General features: G+C 46.6%; 3 protein-coding genes across 10 annotated transcripts; 1 reads left to right on the top strand and 2 right to left on the bottom strand.

Annotated features, from left to right (window-relative positions):
- Nucleotides 1-490: 490 nt before the first annotated feature.
- Nucleotides 491-7179, bottom strand: tlcd3bb (TLC domain containing 3Bb). 2 transcript variants are annotated; one of them, XM_086138826.1, is made up of 7 exons: nucleotides 7105-7179; nucleotides 3569-3769; nucleotides 3112-3195; nucleotides 2692-2917; nucleotides 2264-2359; nucleotides 879-988; nucleotides 491-742 (listed from the first exon to the last, which is right to left on the bottom strand). In XM_086138826.1, exons 2-7 carry the CDS (start codon nucleotides 3691-3693, stop codon nucleotides 505-507), a joined length of 879 nt encoding a protein of 292 aa, XP_085994952.1. In that variant the 5' UTR covers nucleotides 3694-3769; nucleotides 7105-7179; the 3' UTR covers nucleotides 491-504. The 2 variants fall into 2 exon arrangements, with proteins under 2 accessions (XP_085994952.1, XP_085994953.1); XM_086138827.1 differs by lacking the exon at nucleotides 7105-7179 and adding an exon at nucleotides 5034-5404.
- mazb (MYC-associated zinc finger protein b (purine-binding transcription factor)) lies at nucleotides 5893-14549 on the bottom strand. Of its 7 annotated transcripts, none has more exons than XR_015104121.1 (8): nucleotides 13154-13993; nucleotides 12827-13022; nucleotides 12335-12441; nucleotides 10818-11065; nucleotides 9791-9854; nucleotides 9286-9457; nucleotides 7265-9206; nucleotides 5893-7177 (listed from the first exon to the last, which is right to left on the bottom strand). XR_015104121.1 is itself a non-coding variant. In XM_086138824.1 (8 exons), exons 2-8 carry the CDS (start codon nucleotides 13193-13195, stop codon nucleotides 8863-8865), a joined length of 1164 nt encoding a protein of 387 aa, XP_085994950.1. In that variant the 5' UTR covers nucleotides 13196-13277; nucleotides 14130-14549; the 3' UTR covers nucleotides 5893-8862. The 7 variants fall into 7 exon arrangements, 6 of the variants coding, with proteins under 6 accessions (XP_085994950.1, XP_085994947.1, XP_085994948.1 ...); XM_086138824.1 differs by adding an exon at nucleotides 14130-14549 and having other exon boundaries at nucleotides 5893-9206; nucleotides 13163-13277; XM_086138821.1 differs by adding an exon at nucleotides 14130-14549 and having other exon boundaries at nucleotides 5893-9206; nucleotides 13154-13277.
- Nucleotides 14550-15453: 904 nt separating this feature from the next.
- LOC147189483 (tubulin alpha chain-like) lies at nucleotides 15454-18697 on the top strand. The gene is made up of 4 exons (XM_086138819.1): nucleotides 15454-15625; nucleotides 16736-16958; nucleotides 17221-17369; nucleotides 17548-18697. Exons 1-4 carry the CDS (start codon nucleotides 15623-15625, stop codon nucleotides 18520-18522), a joined length of 1350 nt encoding a protein of 449 aa, XP_085994945.1. The 5' UTR covers nucleotides 15454-15622; the 3' UTR covers nucleotides 18523-18697.
- Nucleotides 18698-18957: the final 260 nt, after the last annotated feature.

Here is an 18957-nt window from a genome sequence, read left to right on the forward strand (position 1 = left end):
TAACGAGCCGAAATTTCCTTAAGTCAGGATATATTTTTTTGTCTTCTTGGTTGCTATAATTGAATTCGGCCGTCCGTCTACAGCAAATGTTGTAACATACAATATAATACATTCCTACGGACCCGCTCTTCCCGAGAGTCACGGTGTGATCTACAATGAAGGAAATGGTCGCCGATGCTTGCCCGACATCCAGGCAAATCCTCCCATGTCAGCGCGTGCTCCTTCCCGTCACGGTGCCCAATGACATCATCAGAGTGCGCCGGCGCTCTTTTGTTATTCCTACAAAGTGAGAAGCTGAAGTGCTTGAAGGCCCGCCAAGCAAAACCCCTGGCACGGAAGCGGTCGTTGCGTGCTGCCTGCAAAGACTCCAGTGCTACTTGAGGACATCGTCTGGAGATTTTTACCCTTTCGCCTTGTTGCTACTTATTTCCCCATCCCTTGAAATTGGTACATTCGCCTCCCCCCCCCCCCCCCCCCACCCACCCCCACCCCTCCCGACTCCTCTCAGTGGGTGGCCAAGTCAGGCTCCATGGAGGGCGCTCGGTAGCCGTTGGCCGGCTGGGGCGCCGCCGCGCCGGGAGAGCGCCGTCTCTGGGAGCGTGAGGAGCCCGTGAAGAGTCGTAGGGCGCCTCGACAAATGAGCGAGAACCAATAGAGCTGCGGGGCCATGAGCAGGGCGGCCCCGAGATTACAGTGCCACGGCACCGACAGGGGGACCAAGTGGAACGGAATGGACGCGTACCTGCACCCCGACAGAAAAAGGAAGACACGAGGGGATTGCGTGATTAAACGCGGACGTCAGCTCCCGGCGCACAGGTGAGACTTGCGGGCTCCTGAGCCGAGGGTTAAGAGAAGACAGGCGGGAAGAAAAGACGTACCTTCCATAGACGTAGTAGAGGTAAGGGAAGAGGAGGACCCGACAGATGAAAAAAGTGATCAGCATAAGAGCCCCGTTCACTTTGTGCAGGAGTGTGTGTTGCTGTTTGTACTGAGAGCGGGAAACAACGGAGAGCAGAAAGAAACAGAAAAAGAGAGAGAGAAGCAAGCAGTTTGGTGTGAGTGGTCTTTGTTCATCTTGAGTTTTTTTTTTTTTTTGAAACCCTGTCATACTCCGACAGTCAAATTGACAGCAAAACGCTAAATAAATGGTTCTGATACTATTGGACTGTCCCCTCGTCAAGTCAAATTTTGAACCAATTTGAAGTCTTGACATTAGCTTCAGAACTCATCCACGAACTCTCTCGAAAGGTCCGACATGAGCCGTATGCTGAAATCATGGAACAGGAAGTAAGGGTTAATTGTGCTATTGTTATGTTTGTGAACGGGACGTGGATGTGAAATGGACTTTGAATGGAGAGCAGCGGTGACGGAGGCGACCTGCTTCGGTCAGATAACGAAGATAGGGAAACAGAAGCTTTATCACCCCTCCCTCCCCTCTCCATCCACAACAGCACATTGAAGGCAAAAGGTGCAAGGGGGCCGTCCCGCTTATCAAACTAGCGCACAGACAGCTGACTGGACCGAGCGCAGAGGGAGAGAGGCCATGACAGTCTATCTGCGCGTGCAGTGTTGATTTAAGCAGACGACGTTACCAAGTGACGACAGAGCGGGCTGCTCGTGTTAAGAGACAGTCAACGGGAGCCATGTGCAAGTGGTGCAAAACTGATTGCATGCTGGGAATGAGCAGAGAAGGTAGCACGCCCTGAAGAGATGAAGAGAAGGTGGACAAATGAAAGTGGAGAAAGCAAAGGACCTTCATGAAGGAAGGCACGTTTCCATCAAATTCAGTTCTCCTTGCTCTCCATGAGAAAGGTCCGATATGCGAGCCTCCAGCACGGAAGCGACTCCAAGATTAATGGTGTAATTCAAAAGGTGATGCGGAGTCTCCATTCTGTTCCATATCTATGCAAAATACAGGACGCAGAGCATTGGGAGCTCGGGCAACCTCATTTCTCAATAGTATACCTCAAATAAAAAGGCAGGCAGCAATTGTGTTTTCTTTTTTGGGGGGGGGGGGGCAATAAAACTTGTTGAACGCTATGCAGTGGAAAATTTGGATGCATCTAACCTTGGTGCTGGTGCACACCTGCCATTCATTAGAGTGGAGGTCATTATTTGAGAAATAGTTGTTTTCTCTCTCTCTCTTTTTTTTTTAATGGCAGATTTTTACTCCGTGTACTATACTTGATGCTGGAGACGTGGCTCCAAAGCGGCACGGGTGCCATGCGCACCAACACTGTGGACTTGGTGTGTGTCCACCTACCTGAATGAGTATTTTTCCTAAGCAGACCGACGGAGTGCTGAGCTCGGCCATGAACATGATGCCCTGGAAGTAGTCTCCCTTTCCTTGACGCACAAACTAGAGGAGGAAGAGATGGACAGAAACTAATCACCGGGCCGGAAAACAATTACACCTTGTGCTCCGCTGTAGGCGGCTTGCGGAGCGCACCACTTATAATTATGCTGCGCTGTAAATTCGCCTTAGACTGGAGTCAACAAGCCGTAACTCTCGCTGACAAATGTGAAGATCTATCGCGTTTGATGGCTGTTATCAAATATCTTCTGTACAGCAGAACTATGTTGGCACATCTAAAGAGAATTGGACGCATGTAAACAACACAAGTGACCCCCTCCCCCATCGATACATCACACAATTGAGCATTTAGCGCAAAGAGGAGAAACAGCAGTTACCACAGAAACGGGGAAGCAGACGGTAACCATGACGACGTGGTGCAGCACCATGAGGAACTCGCGGCGCAGGTAGCTGGTCAGCGCGGAGGCCATGTGCTGGGGGGCGGCTGAGGCCTCCTCGTGCCCCTTGACCCTCAGCTTGTACCAGTAGCACATGAACATGGCGTAGATATCATACACAAAGTAGGGGACGGCAAACATGATGTACGTGCTGGTCAGCCAGTGCCTGAGGGGCAAAAGAAATAATATGGCTTGCGGCCCATATCTTAAAAAAAAAAAAGTACTGATAATCAATAATAATAAGCAACTGCTCCACTATACTGTGGTGTCAATTGGAATTGGATTACTTGCTCAGCATTAGCATGTAAACAGCACCAACTACTGCAGATGGACTGAGGACGTTCTTTTTTGTTGACTCACTGGTCCTCGATGATGTCATCACAGGAAGAAGCGATAATGTAGCCAGCTGAGGAAGCCATGACCGCCTGAACCGACGACACCAACCTAGAATGGAGACAACTGGCATGAAAACAAATGCTGATTTACAGTCGCAACTGGCCAACAAGTAGCTTTTAGCACAGTATTTCTCAATCTAACATAAGGCCATATTTTACATTTGGGGGCGGGGAAAAAATGTAATCAAACGCCACCAAGGAAAAATGTCACCAAAAATTGGCTCAATGGGTGCATTTTATTGTTGCGATTCACTCTAGGTCACTGGCAAAGACGAGATGAGCAAAGACTTTTGAACCAATGAAGTGAAATTAGACTCTTTCCTGCACCACATCTGATGATCTCACATGACACACGCGCTGGGGACCAGTTTGAGCTTAACGTGGTTGAAAGGAAAATTTGTCCGTGGCGCAGAGAGTCTCACCTGGCCGACACGATGACGGCGTCTCCTTCGCTCCATCGCAGCGCCGGGATGGACTTGAGGCACTGCTTGGACAGAAGGAAGAGGCCCGGAAAGAACACAGAGCCAGCAGCGAGGATGGTCAGCATGGTCCCTGGCCGTCAGGCTGAGGCAAAAAGTTGGGCGGGCAATCGGATCCTGGAGATTTGTTGCTCTTTCTCCTCCCTGCAAGAGGTCAAAGAGTTAAAGCAATCAACCTGTATTGATCCCCTTTAGTCAACAATAAGAGCAAGTCAGGAGAAGAAGTGCGGAAAATAATTGCCAGGTGATGAAGTTAAGATGGGCTTTTATGCAGCTGACAGTGGTAACTTGATTTGTCAGGCACTTTTCAAAACATGTTTACCAACTGCTTTGAACAAACACAAATACAAATATGTACCTAGAAACAAATGTCTGAATTCAATTTACAGGTTCCTTAAATCAAATCCTAACACAAAAGAAATGTTTTAAAAGTTAAATTCTAAAAGAACAAAAGCAAATTTACTGCTGACTCATTAAAAAGTTGAAATCCATTAGCAACGTGCGCATTGCATCACTGAAAAATGTACTGTATATATATATAAATATTCCTGGCAGCGTTATCTCAGGTTTGGTATCTGAGCAACATGTTACTACAATCAAGTTTAACTGTGTAATAGCATGAGACACATTATGCCAACTAAGCGTCATACACTTGGTACATAATAATTCATCATGATATAATCATATAATCGCTGTCTACAGTTCTTTACGTTTGTCACCAAATTTTACATATATTATGACCAGCATAAATGCACAATTTTTAGACAATTTTTACCGGTTACCACATACGGTATGAATAATAACATGCTTAGATCATCCAATTTCACTTAATTGGTGTGGAAATGATTATTCATCTTAAAATTATATATTTTTGTTCACCTGTCTCCGGCAGCGACAAATAGTGACAGGTACAACAATAAAATGCTCTGCTATTAGAGGAAGAAGACAGCAGTTTTTGGTGACATTTTTGTTTGGTGGGGTGCCGTGAGATTCTTTTTTTTTTTTAATGTAAAATGAGTGCCTTGAAAATAAAAAATTGCAAACAATGCAGCGGCGCAGGTCATCTCAGCAATTGTGTGTTAACAATGATGCTAAACACGCTAGCTAACGTTAGCCAATGTCAACCTGTAAGTCCGCGCCGGCTAAAAAAGCTTTTTACGTTCTAGGCGGTTTTTTTCTTGCGGAATTAAGAGCGCAACGCCAAATACGAGGCGGCTAACACGTTAAAAGTGTGGAAAAAAAACTGTTTTGTTACAAACGGTGGTGGAAATTAAGATTATATGTTATTTGTTTGGAGCAGTTAGCACAAGCCGCCACCGAGCTAGCCCGTTGAGGCTAGCAGACAAGAGTTCAGTGCACATGTCTCGGGGGGCGGGGGTGGACTCGACATAATAAAACTAATATTTACACAGAGGCTTTGGTGGCTTCCAGTCAGCGGCCGCTTGAAACTCGCGTCCCGCGCAGTAAAGCTAGCGTGGTCCCGGGGGTCTCCGCCGCGCCGATCCACATGTTTTGTGCGGCCACTTAGACGCCTGCAGGCTTAGCAGCCAGCCAGCTAACGGCTAGCTTGCACCAAGTTAGATCAAAATCAGGAGCAAGCGCGCTTGCTGGCACAAGTATGGGCGCATTCGGCGACAACACTTGTACTAACGTCTAAGCGAAAGCACGAGAAAAAGCTTTGGGCGGCGAATGTCAGTCGTCGAAGGAGCGATCCGGTGCCCGTGTCATTGCATCTGTGTGTGCGCGTACGCGTACGCGCGCCCCTCGCTCTCCTGCTGCTGTTGACTCAACAGTCAGCGGACTGCTGCGCCAGCTACTTGCTAGCAGCAGCTTCGAGGTCCTGCAATACTCGCCACGCATCCTCAGTTAGCACCACCAGCCTTCATGAAAACCTCGCATCGAGCCGCACAGGGAGAGTTCGCATGGTTCTGCTCCGTGGATGTTAATTGCACAGGTGGCAAAAGTAGTCATACGCTTGAACTTTTGGGAAAAGAACGGACGAAAGTCCCGTTCTTCAGTAAAAGTTTTAAAAAGTACAGATTCAGAAATGTACTTTAGGCGCAGGCACGTGCACACAACGGCCCCAAGTGGTGCTTGAGTCCTTTGGCCTTGGATAAAAAGTGTACATTCTGCTGCAGCCCATTTTTCTTTCATTCACCAATATTTTAAAAAGTACAAATTATCTTCTTTATAACCAACCCCACAAATGCATTTGGTGGTTTAAAAAAAAAAGGAAATGGCTGAAGAGATGAAAACACAACACAGCGCATGTTTACCCATTTTACTTGAAATTGTCCAAATTACAAAATAACATGATCTCTAGCTCAGCTACAAAATGGCCTAATGTTTATAACGGTAATCAGCATTTTTGTTTGTTTTTCGCATGAACCTTTTGGACATGCATACTGTTGAGAAATATAAAAATATAAATATAAATACATCCCATTAATATTCTCAATGAATCCCATGACTAAGATCTGATCATCATAAAATAATTCAAATGCAGTTGAGTACGATAAGGCATTCAGATTTATCACAAGAGCCGCACAGATTTCGAGAGGTATTTTTTTTCTCTCTTAGTGTAAATGGAAGTAAAGTAATATCGTCTAGTGAATGACACGTTTTCTCACCAGGGAGGAAGGAAGAACACATTTTAAACACTACAGTAAAGAAACGTCGCTTTAAAGGTTAAGGAAATATTCTCTCAAAACTGAAAAAGTTTGTCAACTTGCTGTGGCACTCATTTCAAGTCCTTTTTATAGCACATTAAAAACAGATGCAACCAGTGAGAGCCATGTCACATGATAAAGATAAATATGTTAGGTGCTATACACACTAAATCTAATGTCTTATGTTTACTCATTGGTGAGGCAGGTAGACAAAACAAATGGGGGGGGGGGGGGGAAAACTATGGCAATAACGGTTACGATCAAACAAATGGCCAACAAAATCAATTTTTCAAAAGTAAAAAAAAAAAAAAAAACATCTGGTATTATTGTTTAAAACCTTAGTGAAACAACCCCAAAGTTCATTTTGTGCTGATAAGCCTAGTTGGGATTGCTTTCATGCAAAAGTTGTTTTATTGTTTAAATCGTCTGGGTGCAAGAGTCGCAGTGTTAAAAGCAGAAGTGTCAATTCATCTTTCGCCCCCCCCCCCCCCTCGGCGCGATCCAGAGAAGAAAACTTTAGCGCAAGAAAACTCATTCCAAGCCCATTTTCATCTCGACAAACCAAACAATGACAGTGGAACCTCCAATGTTAGTTCACTTCCAAGTTGTTCTTGTTTCAAAACATGTTTCCCAGTGAGAAATAAATTTCATGACTGTCAATATTCCCAACATTGAAACACCATTTCTTGACAGTCACACACGTCACGATAAGTTTTGTTTGACTTGGATGTCGGTTGAACTTCACAAACGGTCCCACTTCAGGGTGGATTAACCTTTGGAAGTTCCACTGGACAGCAATAAGGCACTTACACACTGCACTTCATTGGCCCACGACAGAGAAGTAGCCCGGTGCCTTTAGCCACTCGTTTGGATGTTCAGTAGGCTTTACATAAAAGGAGGAGACAGAGGAGGGACAAATAGCAGCTAAAAGATGGATAAGGGTCCGGGATCTAGGGGAGTTTAGGCTCACCTGTGAGCTACAGCTCAATGAAGAACGTCTCGAGGTTTACTTCAAGCGGCACAGGGAGCAGTTTCTTTTTCAGCGCTTCATCTGCCTCGTGTCTCAGAGCCACCGGGACACCGCTTTCTCCTTGCTTTCCACTGTATAACTGCACCAAAATTTCTTGCTATTTGCATTCTGAAATCAACCAATGTTGTCAGAGTGCACGGTCAATGGAAAAGAAAAAAAAATCTACTCATCGTGGTCACCAGTCTCCAAAAGGCAGCACTTACACAATGAATGGGCTCGTCAACTGCGTTCTTTGTGGTGCTAAGTGCAGTGTGAAAGGGCCTTCAAGGTGCTTGAACCTCCGTGGCGACCTCTGTACCTTTTATCAAGAAGTACTTGCTACCATGCCATATCCACATCCTGATCTAGAAACCGCTAATTCCTAAAGGTAACCACTTTGTATAAAAATCATACAACTCGTATTAAAAGTCAGTGAACAAACAAGCTAACATGCTAAAGACGCCCTGCCTTGTCCACACCGAAACAACTTCCCTTCTCATTTAGATATTGTATTTTTCAGAGCGCAATTTCTCATTCTTAACACAAGCGCTAAATATTTTTAGTCAGTGAGCTGCAAAACAAAAAAATTGGTTCAGATCAGCGCTGGTGTGAGTAAAACACAGAGAGAGAGAGATCAGCGCTGGTGTGAGTTAAACACAGAGAGAGAGAGAGACTTCTAATTACAACAAACACCCAGAAGAGCACAGTTGTCATCAGTTTAGTTGGATACGAGCATCCTGGATCAGTGGTGGGGCAGCAAGGCCTTCTCTGCTGTCTTAAATGCAACAAAAGCACTGACCTACGTTAACAGCATTAGCATTCTCTCCATGAAATAGTGTGCATTTCTTCTCAAGTCTATTCTCCTCATTTTTAGTGTTGACCTGGGCTGCATTGCTTCCAGGTAGTGTGCGGATGTTCGATTGCTTTTTTTTCTTTTTTTCCCCCAATCAGAGTGCCTCTGTGTGTTACCATGTAAATCGAATTCTTCCACAGCCGTTAGAAGCAGTAGCGGTGCCTCGTATAACTGGTTTAACAACGATGGGACTGTTTTGGTTTTTTTTCTTTTTAAACTAATTCGATTTCAAATTTGCCTCGGGGGGCCTCAATGATGTCAGTATTTTTCTGTCCTCTTGACTGGTCGGAGAAAGTTAATCCAGCGACTGTAGTCACACACATGAATACATGTAATAATCAGCATCTCTGATGATTATTTTATCTCATTTTTTAGATCATCGTGTTATAAGTATTGATTGCTGTTTTATTGCGTTTTGTATAGCATCGATCATTTTTAACATCGCAGAGCGATTGTGGTGGTGTTACCTCCCCGCTGAAGGCCCAGCTACCAAAATGCACGACCCGCCACCGTTTCAGATTATGAGGATGACGTATCCAAGCTTGTTGAAATGCAAATGTATCAAAATGTAACGCGGTTGTGACCCTCCAACTGTGATCAGCAACTGTAAACTGATTAGCATCGACGCATCTTCTTCTCTTACCTTGCCCTCTTTTGATTTCAAGGACTGAGGTTATTGCTGTTGCTGCTGCTGACCTGGCTATCGCTAACTCTGCGACTGCGGCGCCGCAATGCTCGAGCAGTCCGTGACCAGGAGGTCCACCACCGTGCCGCCCGTGACATACACGGTGGGCGCCGTCACCATGTTGCTGAGGGAAATGGAGCTTGTGGCGGCCACGTTCGAGGTGGCGGTGCTCTGGGCGCCCTGGCTGCTGCTGTGGGTGCCCATGTGGCCCTGGAGCTGGGTGGGCGTCTTGCAGTGGACGCCGCAGAGATGGCATACGAGCACGCCGCCAGACGCCGTGCCGCCAAAGCCTCCTGGGCTGTCCTTCCATTCCTGGCCGTGGTGCTTCTGGGCGTGGACGCGAAGGTAGGTCAGTGTGGTGAAGCCTGATGGCCAAAGAGTTGGAAATCACCTTCAGCACACTATGGCAAGAGTATCAAACTCATTTCGCTAACGTGGACTTACTGCGGTTGCACAGATGGCAGACATGGTGCTGTGACTGGTTGTGCACCCTCATGTGATCTGTGATGTAGGCGGCCGACAGGAGCTTGCCACAGATGTGGCATGGGACCTTTTCCTCGTGGCGAATCATGTGTGCACGCAAACGGTCCTTCGTGGCAAAGCTGGACTCGCATGTCTGGGTCGGAGAGAGAGAAAAAAAAATCAAATAAAATGTAGACGGATGTGTAATGTTGATTTACACATTTGGACAAATGAACTCCATCTTGACCAATCAGGGGCATCGAACACCTCGGGTCACATGGATGATCTGATTAATGGAGTGCAGCAATGAAACGCCGGACTAAAGAACTAAATCCAGTCCAGACCTGCACGGCCAGATGGTAAGGGGGCCATATCTTCTGTGGTTTTAAATAGCTACACAACCTTAATCTGTTGTCATCCGTTAATAGGGGCGGTATACAGCTGCCAAGTGAACATAATATACATCGATGAGTCAACATGGACGTACCGGGCATTTGAAGGGCCGCTCTGAGGAGTGCACCTGTCGCACGTGACTGTTGAGATGGTCGGGCCTGGAGAACGTGGAGAAAGAAAGGTGAAACTCTTCTGACTTCCAATGGGACACGTTTGACTGTTGAAAAAACTCGTCTGAGGAGTCTGAAAATAAACTTCTACAAGACACTCCTAGTTATTATTAGGGTTCATGAAAACTAAAGAAATTACTAAAATTGCTCAACATTTTTGATCATGAAATAACACAAGAACGAGACCACTTAAAAAAAAAATTATATATATATATATATATATATACAGTATATATAAAATTTTAAACGTTTATATATATGTGTATATAGGGCGGCCCGGTAATCCAGTGGTTAGCACGTCTGCTTCACAGTGCAGAGGTACCGGGTTCGATTCCAGCTCCGGCCTCCCTGTGTGGAGTTTGCATGTTCTCCCCGGGCTTGCGTGGGTTTTCTCCGGGTGCTCCGGTTTCCTCCCACATTCCAAAAACATGCATGGCGGCAGGCTGATTGAACACTCCAAATTGTCCCTAGGTGTGAGTGTGAGCGTGGATGGTTGTCGTCTCTGTGTGCCCTGCGATTGGCTGGCAACTGATTCAGGGTGTCCCCCGCCTACTGCCCGAAGACGGCTGGGATAGGCTCCAGCACCCCCCGCAACCCTAGTGAGGATCAAGCGGTTCGGAAAATGGATGGATGGATAGATATATGTATATATACTAACTGAAACTACATTTTACGTTTGTCACCATATTTTAAATGTATTTATTTCAGTGTGACCGTACGGCCGTACAGAAAAAGGCAGCTGAAAAACAAACAAACGCATAACTAAAATGAAGCCTTTTTGAAAAATGAAAACTAATAAAAGGAATGATATTAAAATACATAAAAATTGACTGCAGAGGACAACACCCCAAACTACCACAATACTGATGAGTTGTTGATGAAACGACGCAGCATTTTAAAGCTCGTCGTCCACAGGTTGAGAACTACAGAGACGTTATTCAAGAGTATCACCTTGAGAAGGCCTTGCTGCAGTGGGGGCAGATGTAAGGCTTCTCCACACCGCCCTGGTGGGAGCGCACATGGTGACTCATCCGGTCCTTCCTCTTGAAGCGCTGCTGGCAGATGGGACAGGAGAAGGGCTTCTCGTCCGAGTGGGACAGGCGGTGGCGGTTGAGGTGGTAAACGTCGCGGAAGGCTTTCCCGCACGTCTCGCATGCGTGGTTCTTTCTCACCGGCGTGGGGTTTTGATTGGCGGGCCGCTGAGGGGGAAAGCGGGCAGCCAGATAAAAACGTGCCATAAAAGTTCAGAGGGGAAAAATAAAAAAATTGGATTCATGCAAAAACACCCACGTTTCGTTTCTATTAATCGGTTTGTTGAATGGAGGCAACTGGAATCTCCGGTGTTGAACATACGCTACCTTTAATCCAAAAGGCTTCTTCAGTTCCCGAGTTCTTTCACACCTCTTTTCAAACCCAGATACCAAACTGATGAAGCCTTTTGAATGAAACACCTTCAAAAAAACAGCAAAGGTTGTCGCCATTCAACTGTTGCGGATTCTGTGTCTTGCATTTTTTACAATCAACACATACATTAACATATTATTAACGTGTGTGCTAATAGTCATTTTAGCATACAGCCCCCCGTTGCGTTAATATTCAGTCTGAATGTTAGATGACTACTTTTTGGTTGCAGAGAACATGCAGAGGAGCGTGGTGGTGGCTTCTGGCACGTTTCTAAAACCTGACTACGAGGATGGAGTTGCTTGGGGTGCCTCATTGCTTCACGGAGACTTGTACAGTGGATAGAAAAAGTCAACACACCCCTGTTCAAATGACAGCTTTTTTGTGGTATAAAAGTGAAGTGTAAGTGAAAGTGAAGTGACAGTGAAGTGACACTATTGAGATGTGGTAGGAAAATACTTTTGGGAGGGGGGGGCAATTGAGTTTTAAAAGGTTTTTGTTCACATAAATGATGGAAAAGCTTTGGAAAGATTTGTCATCCTGCTTGAATAATCACATAAACAAACTGGTATTTGCACAGGGCTGTATAGCCTTTTTAAAATCCACAGCCGTCAACCCTAACACAGCGGAGGTTTTCAGGTGACACACGAAAGCCAAACTCAACCATCCCTGGAGGCAGCAGCTCAAGAAACAACATGCTTGAAGTTGGGGTTGACAACAGCCATCCGCACAAGGCCCTGACCCACCTGTACTGTCGCCCCTGTGGCCATGACGACAGCAGCAGGAGGCGGAGCATGGGGGTTAACACTAGCCACCACGGTGGGCATGGCAACCCCTTCTCCATCCTGACAACCCAGGTCTGACTGCTGGGCCCCCGCCAGCACGCCGGGAGGAGCCAGAAGGGGAAGGGCGGAGAGGTGCAGCAATGTGAGGGGCACTCCTGGGGTCCTCTCCGCCCTCCCTCCAGCCCCAACCGCCATCACCGACGGGACCACCGTGACCACCTGGCCAGCGGCCCCCTCCTGCAGCCCCTCCGCCTGCTCTCTGGCCCTGTCCTTCATGCGTACCCCTGTGTGGACCGACTGGTGCCGCCGAAGGTTGTAGTTGTTCTTGAACTGCTTGTTGCAAATGGCACAGATGTGCGGCACGCGGGCTGGCCGAGACATGGGCTTCACTGGATCAAGGAAATGTGGTGGGAGGGGACAGAGAGACAGAATATGAATAACTTTTCCTTTACAAGATGCTGGTTAGAATTTTTTTTTCATAGTTTATGGTATGAACCACCCAAAAACTACCACCACCCTGACCAACATTTCAATGGGCTTTATGCACAAAACAATGTGACATCCCCTGGGGAAGTTGTGGCTCACTCGTTTGTGGTTTAGGCTCCGTCCATAGCCTTCAATGAAAGATTGATTGAAAGGGATCCCTTTAGCCCAGGAAGAGAAAAATACTGAAGCCGTGCCTAAATTGTAGCATAGCAGTGGTAGTTTCAAAATGTAGATGAAGATAGGTAACAGTTGACAAATGTATGCCCGTCACTGTGTCCATTGGTGTACCTAGTGAAGTAGCAGCAGGGTGTGGATCAGCTCCATGGACCTCGATGGGCATGGGCTCCTCTTTGAGAGCTGTGGTGTCCACCGTGGAGGGAGGCTGAGCTATGTGCTCAGTGGGTGGGGTTTGGGGGGAGCTTGTATGGACTGACATGAGCTCCGATTGGAGGCTCCCCTCCACTTGGTTTTGGGTGGGAGCATTCTGGAGAGACAAGAAGCCATCATCAGCAAACGTGCACATTACTTGCCACCGCAGCAGCTGTTGCTACTGGCGGTGTGTGAGCAAGTCAAATTAAGAATAATGATAATAATAAATAAAAAAAAGAGTCTCACCAAGCCTACCTGGAAGAGGAAATTGCTCCACGCAGCATCCATTTTGTGTCACTGAGATGGAGATTATAAAATCAGCTCCTGGTTGAGATCAAAGAGGGCAGCTTTCGCATGGTTTGGGTCGGCTCTGGAGGTAAAAGAAATACTTGAGCCGTCACCTCCAACGTTGAAAAAGGAAAATAGGTGGGTTTAAACAAACCAAAAAAACTGAAGAAGGAAAGTGATGATGTCACGGGGGCGGCATGATGCAGAGAAACCAAATGGGCGCAGAGGTGAACGCACGCAGGCCGGGAAGGACCAAGATCCCCTCTCGCTTCTTACTCGAATCTTTTACTTGGATTAATTCAACGACAATCAGGCCACGGTTAAAAAAAAAAAATGAATCACACCAATTCGACTGCCTCCATAAACTCACGTCGGAATTTTACACTAATGTACACACACGTGAAGTAAAAGTATAGAGATATATTTTTTGTAACACGGGAGAGCGATTAAGGGTTATAAAACACGTATCTGTCAGCCGTTAAATCATGCTTTGTTTTAATGAGTCAATCTGTTTTCCGAGCCCGTCCGTTAGGCCACTCGGATGTTTGCCGAAGCCTCGTTGTTGGAGTCAAGCCGTGGCCCGGGCGAGTGGCGCTCTCACCGGGCCGCGGCCCGTCGCCCCACCTCGGCCGCTCAGCCGCGAGGATGTCATCTTTCTTTTTTTATCGCCCGCTCTCCCTCCGCCCTCCCTGTGTCTTTCTTCTTTTTCTTTTTTAATTCCTCGTTCTTCTCCCCCTCCTCTCCTTTCCTCGCACCGCTATGTCCCACTCGCTTTTTAAAGGGATAGGGCTTCCTCTTCGGAGCAACCCCCCTCTCTCACTTCCGTCTCTCGCGGCCTCGAGTCCGGTCGGTCCTCCCCCGTCCTCGCGGTCCTCCTCCCCCACCCTTCCTTCCTCTTTGCCCGGGCGTGTCGGCTCTCACGAAAAACACTCACGATTTGTTTTTCGCCTCCGTGCCAGCTGGATGGGCCCGTGGGTCGGACTCAGACGTTTTCCCCCCTGCGTCTCGGAACCAGCACCGCGGCCACTTTTTTTTTTTCTTCAACGACCGAGCCTCGGACCCGTCTTAAAGGGCGGTGCGCAACGATCCTCCCCGTCGGCCTGCAATAATGATGTCAGAGTCGGATATAGCACAATGGAGGAGAAAAGGCGCGGAGCTATGTCGTATTTCGATCATTTCCAATTCCGCAACGAGAAAGCGATTTGTTTTCAGACGTTCATCACATTTACACAGTCGTTAAGGAAGGCTGACCGGTGGAATAAACGACAAAACATTAGGTACACTCGAGGCCAATCTGATGAGGTGTTCCGTACATCCCACTCCAAAAGTCGATATGAGAGGCATTTCAAATTTCAATTTCGCTGGTAACCGCCATTTTAGAAGGACCTCAATGCACCACAGTGTGATTATATCAGTGTGCACAATATAACCAAAACAGTAAACAACTTTAAAGGAGGTATTCACGTGTCTCAGTATTATTGTCACTGCATTTTGTTTTTAAAACACGTCCCTGCTTCTGTGCAGCAAATTACTTTGGTCACCATTTTACAAGCACCTGTGCACAACATAGCCACAATGATAAACCATTACAGTTAAAATACCTCTGAAAAATGATAACACAGACACTCGTGTTTATCCATTTTGTTGTTTTCAGCTTGCTACATTCCACTGGGGATATTCCTGCTTTTTAATTGCCCTCACAGGCTAAAGAAAACACCTGAGTGGGAGTGCAGTGTAATTTTACGCCAGTGCACAATAATCAGTCATTCATTACAATTAGTAGAGGTTAGTAAAATCAGTAAAAAACATTATTTTATAAGCTACATTTGGGTACATATCTTACATGAGATAACATCACCAAACCTAATCATTTGTTGAGTGTATTTTATAGGCATTTTTGCCCTAAAAAAAATCAAAATATGAACTGTTTCAGGGGTGGGGAATCCCAGTCCTGGTGGGCCGCTATCCTGCAAGTTTTCCATCTTCCCCTGTTACAACACACGGATTCTAATGATCAGATCATCAGCAAGCTCTGTGGAAGCCTGATATTTAACCTGTTCATTTGAATCAGGTGTATATAAATATATACTATATATATACAATTTTCTTGTTTTGAATCGGAAGCCCTAATATAAGACTCGAACCGTCAAATATGAAAGAAACAACCACGCAATCATTTAACCATCTCACTCCAACAAGCAACACGTGATGCCTTAATCGAGTTTAGATGTTCACGAGCCACACTGAACGCACCATGAGCAACGGTTCCTGGGGGGGGGGGGACAACGGTTCGCTCGCGAGAAATTCAAACTTTCGCCCTTCGCCCCGCCCCCGCAAAACTATATAAGTACCCTTGCCTCCTTTTCCCGTCAGCTCACTGAACTTCTTCACCCGACTACGCGACGTCAACGAAGAATACCTACAAATATGGTTAGTGTGAACCTAATATTAATAACGTTATTACTCTAATAACGTTAGAGGAACAATTTGCAAATACGGGCAGCAGGTGATGCAGCTGTGTCGTCGTAAAAACGGCACATTTGTATTTCGGAAATATTTTTCAATGCTAATGTCGATTTAAAATAATTATTCCACAGTCGGTGCGGCTCAGATGATAAAATGTTCTGCCTAACTAAAAAAATGATTGTGGCTTTTTTGTTGGGCGAGTGCGTTGCTGCGATCAAAAAAAATCTGCGTAGTTCAATTGTGCAGGGGGTGGGAGGATGAAAGGGTCGTTTTAACCAAACAATGAACCTTCTTGTTTTAAAATGTGTTCAATGCTTCTTTGCCGACTAATAAACGCGTTACGCATTTAGGCCTTCGTGTTACCGCGCGGTGAAGCCGGAAGTTAATCCTCACCCCCACAGAAAGCCGTCAGATGGCCGTTTGTCCTTGAACGCAACACACTGGCAGCTGGACGGAAAAATGTTCTCACTTTGTTGCTTGGGAATAATATCACCTCGGTTCAAAGTACAGTTATCAATAATTGCTCGAGTAAGTGTTTAATGACAAAATACTGAGTAAATTGTGATTTTTTTTTTAACTGAATCTTAAATGGACAAAAATATGGAGTAGAATACAGTTGAGTTGAGAATGTGCAAAATCATGTTGCCCAACTTTTCGCTAACTATAATAAATCTGAATGAAGGAAGAAAAGTGACCTTAAATATGATTTTGTTCAGAGTTCTTCTTGGCTGCGTTGTATTAAAGTCACTTTGAAAATGCTGTCCAGTCATGTTACTACCTGGTGCCATTTGATTGTTTGAATGGAGTCACTCCTGGTTACATTGGATTGGTTGGCGCAGTCATGTGACTGCAAAAGCCCAAATAGATCATAGGTGTAGTAATAGATTAATAAAAATAAAAGCAGGCAGAGTGTAGCTCAATCAAAGTATCTTTTTTCTTAGATGTATACAAAAACTTATCTTGCATTAAAAACTAAAAATATAATTTATCCCAAAAGTAAACTTAAGGTGTTAATATGACCCCGTTTAACTGAAAATAAAAATTGACTTTGTCTCACCCACTTTTCCCCCGCAGCGCGAGTGTATTTCCATGCACGTTGGCCAGGCAGGTGCCCAGATGGGCAACGCCTGCTGGGAACTGTACTGCCTGGAGCACGGCATCCAGCCTGACGGCCAGATGCCCAGCGATAAGACCATCGGAGGGGGGGACGACTCCTTTAGCACCTTTTTCAGCGAGACTGGAGCTGGCAAGCATGTCCCCAGAGCAGTGTTCGTAGATTTGGAGCCAACCGTCATCGGTACTAAAAATGCTTCGTTTGACCTGACACGAAAAAAGATTGTTTTAAAGGGGAGTAGCGGGCATTTGGCATAACTTAATCTCAACAATCTCTATACATCTATATAGGAATCCATTTTGATCTAATGACAAGACTTTGAAATTACATCATACTCACCAGAGAAGATTGTGTAGATCGCCACAGAAATTTTTCCAATTGACTTTTGAGTTGTAAATGTCAAAGCCCATGATCTAAAATGCATTGTCTTTGCGGTCTGCAACAGATGAAATCCGCTCAGGGATGTACCGCCAGCTCTTCCATCCCGAGCAGTTGATCACCGGGAAAGAGGATGCCGCCAACAACTATGCTCGTGGTCACTACACAGTTGGAAAAGAGATCATTGACCTGGTCCTTGATAGGACTCGCAAACTGGTAACTCCCCACCCCACAGTCGCACGCAACACAACTACCGCTAGTTCAGTTAACACGCAGACCGCTTCACGGCCCGCCACGGAAGCCACACACGCAAATGCACAGATCATTACAGTAGAATGCAAAACCAATTTTTGTTTGATTGTAAAAACATATTTGATTTCCTCCTTTCCCGCAGGCTGACCAGTGCACAGGACTACAGGGGTTTCTCATTTTCCACTCCTTCGGCGGCGGTACGGGCTCAGGCTTCACCTCCCTCCTGATGGAGCGCCTATCGGTGGACTACGGCAAGAAGTCCAAGCTGGAGTTTGCCGTGTACCCCGCCCCCCAGGTCTCGACGGCTGTGGTGGAGCCCTACAACTCCATCCTGACCACCCACACCACCCTGGAGCACTCGGACTGTGCCTTCATGGTGGACAACGAGGCCATCTACGACATCTGCCGACGGAACCTGGACATCGAGCGGCCCACCTACACCAACCTCAACCGCTTGATAGGGCAGATCGTGTCATCCATCACTGCCTCGTTGCGCTTTGACGGCGCCCTCAACGTGGACCTGACAGAGTTCCAGACCAACCTGGTGCCCTACCCGCGCATCCACTTCCCCCTGGCCACCTACGCCCCCGTCATCTCGGCAGAGAAAGCCTACCACGAGCAACTGTCTGTGGCTGACATCACCAACGCCTGCTTTGAGCCGGCCAACCAGATGGTCAAGTGCGACCCCCGCCACGGCAAGTACATGGCCTGCTGCCTGCTGTACCGCGGCGACGTGGTGCCTAAGGACGTCAACTCGGCCATCAGCAACATCAAGACCAAGCGCTCCATCCAGTTTGTGGACTGGTGTCCCACCGGCTTCAAGGTGGGCATCAACTACCAGCCACCCACCGTGGTTCCCGGCGGAGACCTGGCCAAGGTGCAGAGGGCCGTGTGCATGCTGAGCAACACCACGGCCATCGCCGAAGCCTGGGCCCGACTGGACCATAAGTTTGACCTGATGTATGCCAAGCGCGCTTTCGTGCACTGGTATGTGGGTGAGGGCATGGAGGAGGGAGAGTTCTCTGAAGCCAGAGAAGACATGGCCGCCCTGGAAAAAGATTACGAGGAGGTGGGCACCGACAGCCTGCCAGATGACGAGGAAGGCGAAGAGTATTAGAGGCATTCCGTTTCCTTGTTTCTCTTCTTGGGCCTGCTCCACACAAAGATGTGGTTCAATGGCGTAGGATCTGTCAGATAAAAATAAATAAATCCTTGTGTGTACTAGACTGTCTCTCTATTGTTCCGTCTCCTCTTTATATTTGTGCAAACTAATAAAATCCTGTTTACCAAGATACACTGTCTCTGTCATTGAACACCTCCACCGCTAAAATTTGGAAAAACAAGCCACAATATTTTTAAAACTTGACCTATGACACTTTAAAAACTGAAGTCATTTATCATGAGAATCCAGGCCGACCTCAGTCGGTGGAAATCTGATGTACATTTTTGTTTTAACCAGTTAACGGGTCCGAAAAATGAATGTCAACTTACCCCGTGTTCCTGCAAAGCGTGAAAAATTGCAGGACTAGAGAAAGAGCCTCATTACATCTCA

This window comes from Hippocampus guttulatus, chromosome 19 (assembly GCF_054856545.1).
Source record: "Hippocampus guttulatus isolate MCC_2025c chromosome 19, RoL_Hgut_1.0, whole genome shotgun sequence".
Classification (NCBI taxonomy): domain Eukaryota; kingdom Metazoa; phylum Chordata; class Actinopteri; order Syngnathiformes; family Syngnathidae; genus Hippocampus; species Hippocampus guttulatus.

Excerpts from the sequence above, each read along its gene's own strand:
- tlcd3bb (XM_086138826.1), bottom strand. The coding sequence starts at position 3,693 with ATGCTGACCATCCTCGCTGCTGGCTCTGTGTTCTTTCCGGGCCTCTTC. Across the intron at positions 3,196-3,568 it reads GCCGTCATCGTGTCGGCCAG|GTTGGTGTCGTCGGTTCAGG; the intron begins GTGAGACTCTCT and ends TCTCCATTCTAG. Across the intron at positions 989-2,263 it reads TAGGAAAAATACTCATTCAG|TACAAACAGCAACACACACT; the intron begins GTAGGTGGACAC and ends TCCCGCTCTCAG.
- mazb (XM_086138821.1), bottom strand. The coding sequence starts at position 13,195 with ATGGATGCTGCGTGGAGCAATTTCCTCTTCCAGGTAGGCTTG. Across the intron at positions 9,855-10,817 it reads TGCAGCAAGGCCTTCTCAAG|GCCCGACCATCTCAACAGTC; the intron begins GTGATACTCTTG and ends CACGTTCTCCAG. Across the intron at positions 9,207-9,285 it reads CTGCCATCTGTGCAACCGCA|GCTTCACCACACTGACCTAC; the intron begins GTAAGTCCACGT and ends TTTGGCCATCAG.
- LOC147189483 (XM_086138819.1), top strand. Across the intron at positions 16,959-17,220 it reads TTTGGAGCCAACCGTCATCG|ATGAAATCCGCTCAGGGATG; the intron begins GTACTAAAAATG and ends GGTCTGCAACAG. Across the intron at positions 17,370-17,547 it reads TTGATAGGACTCGCAAACTG|GCTGACCAGTGCACAGGACT; the intron begins GTAACTCCCCAC and ends CCTTTCCCGCAG.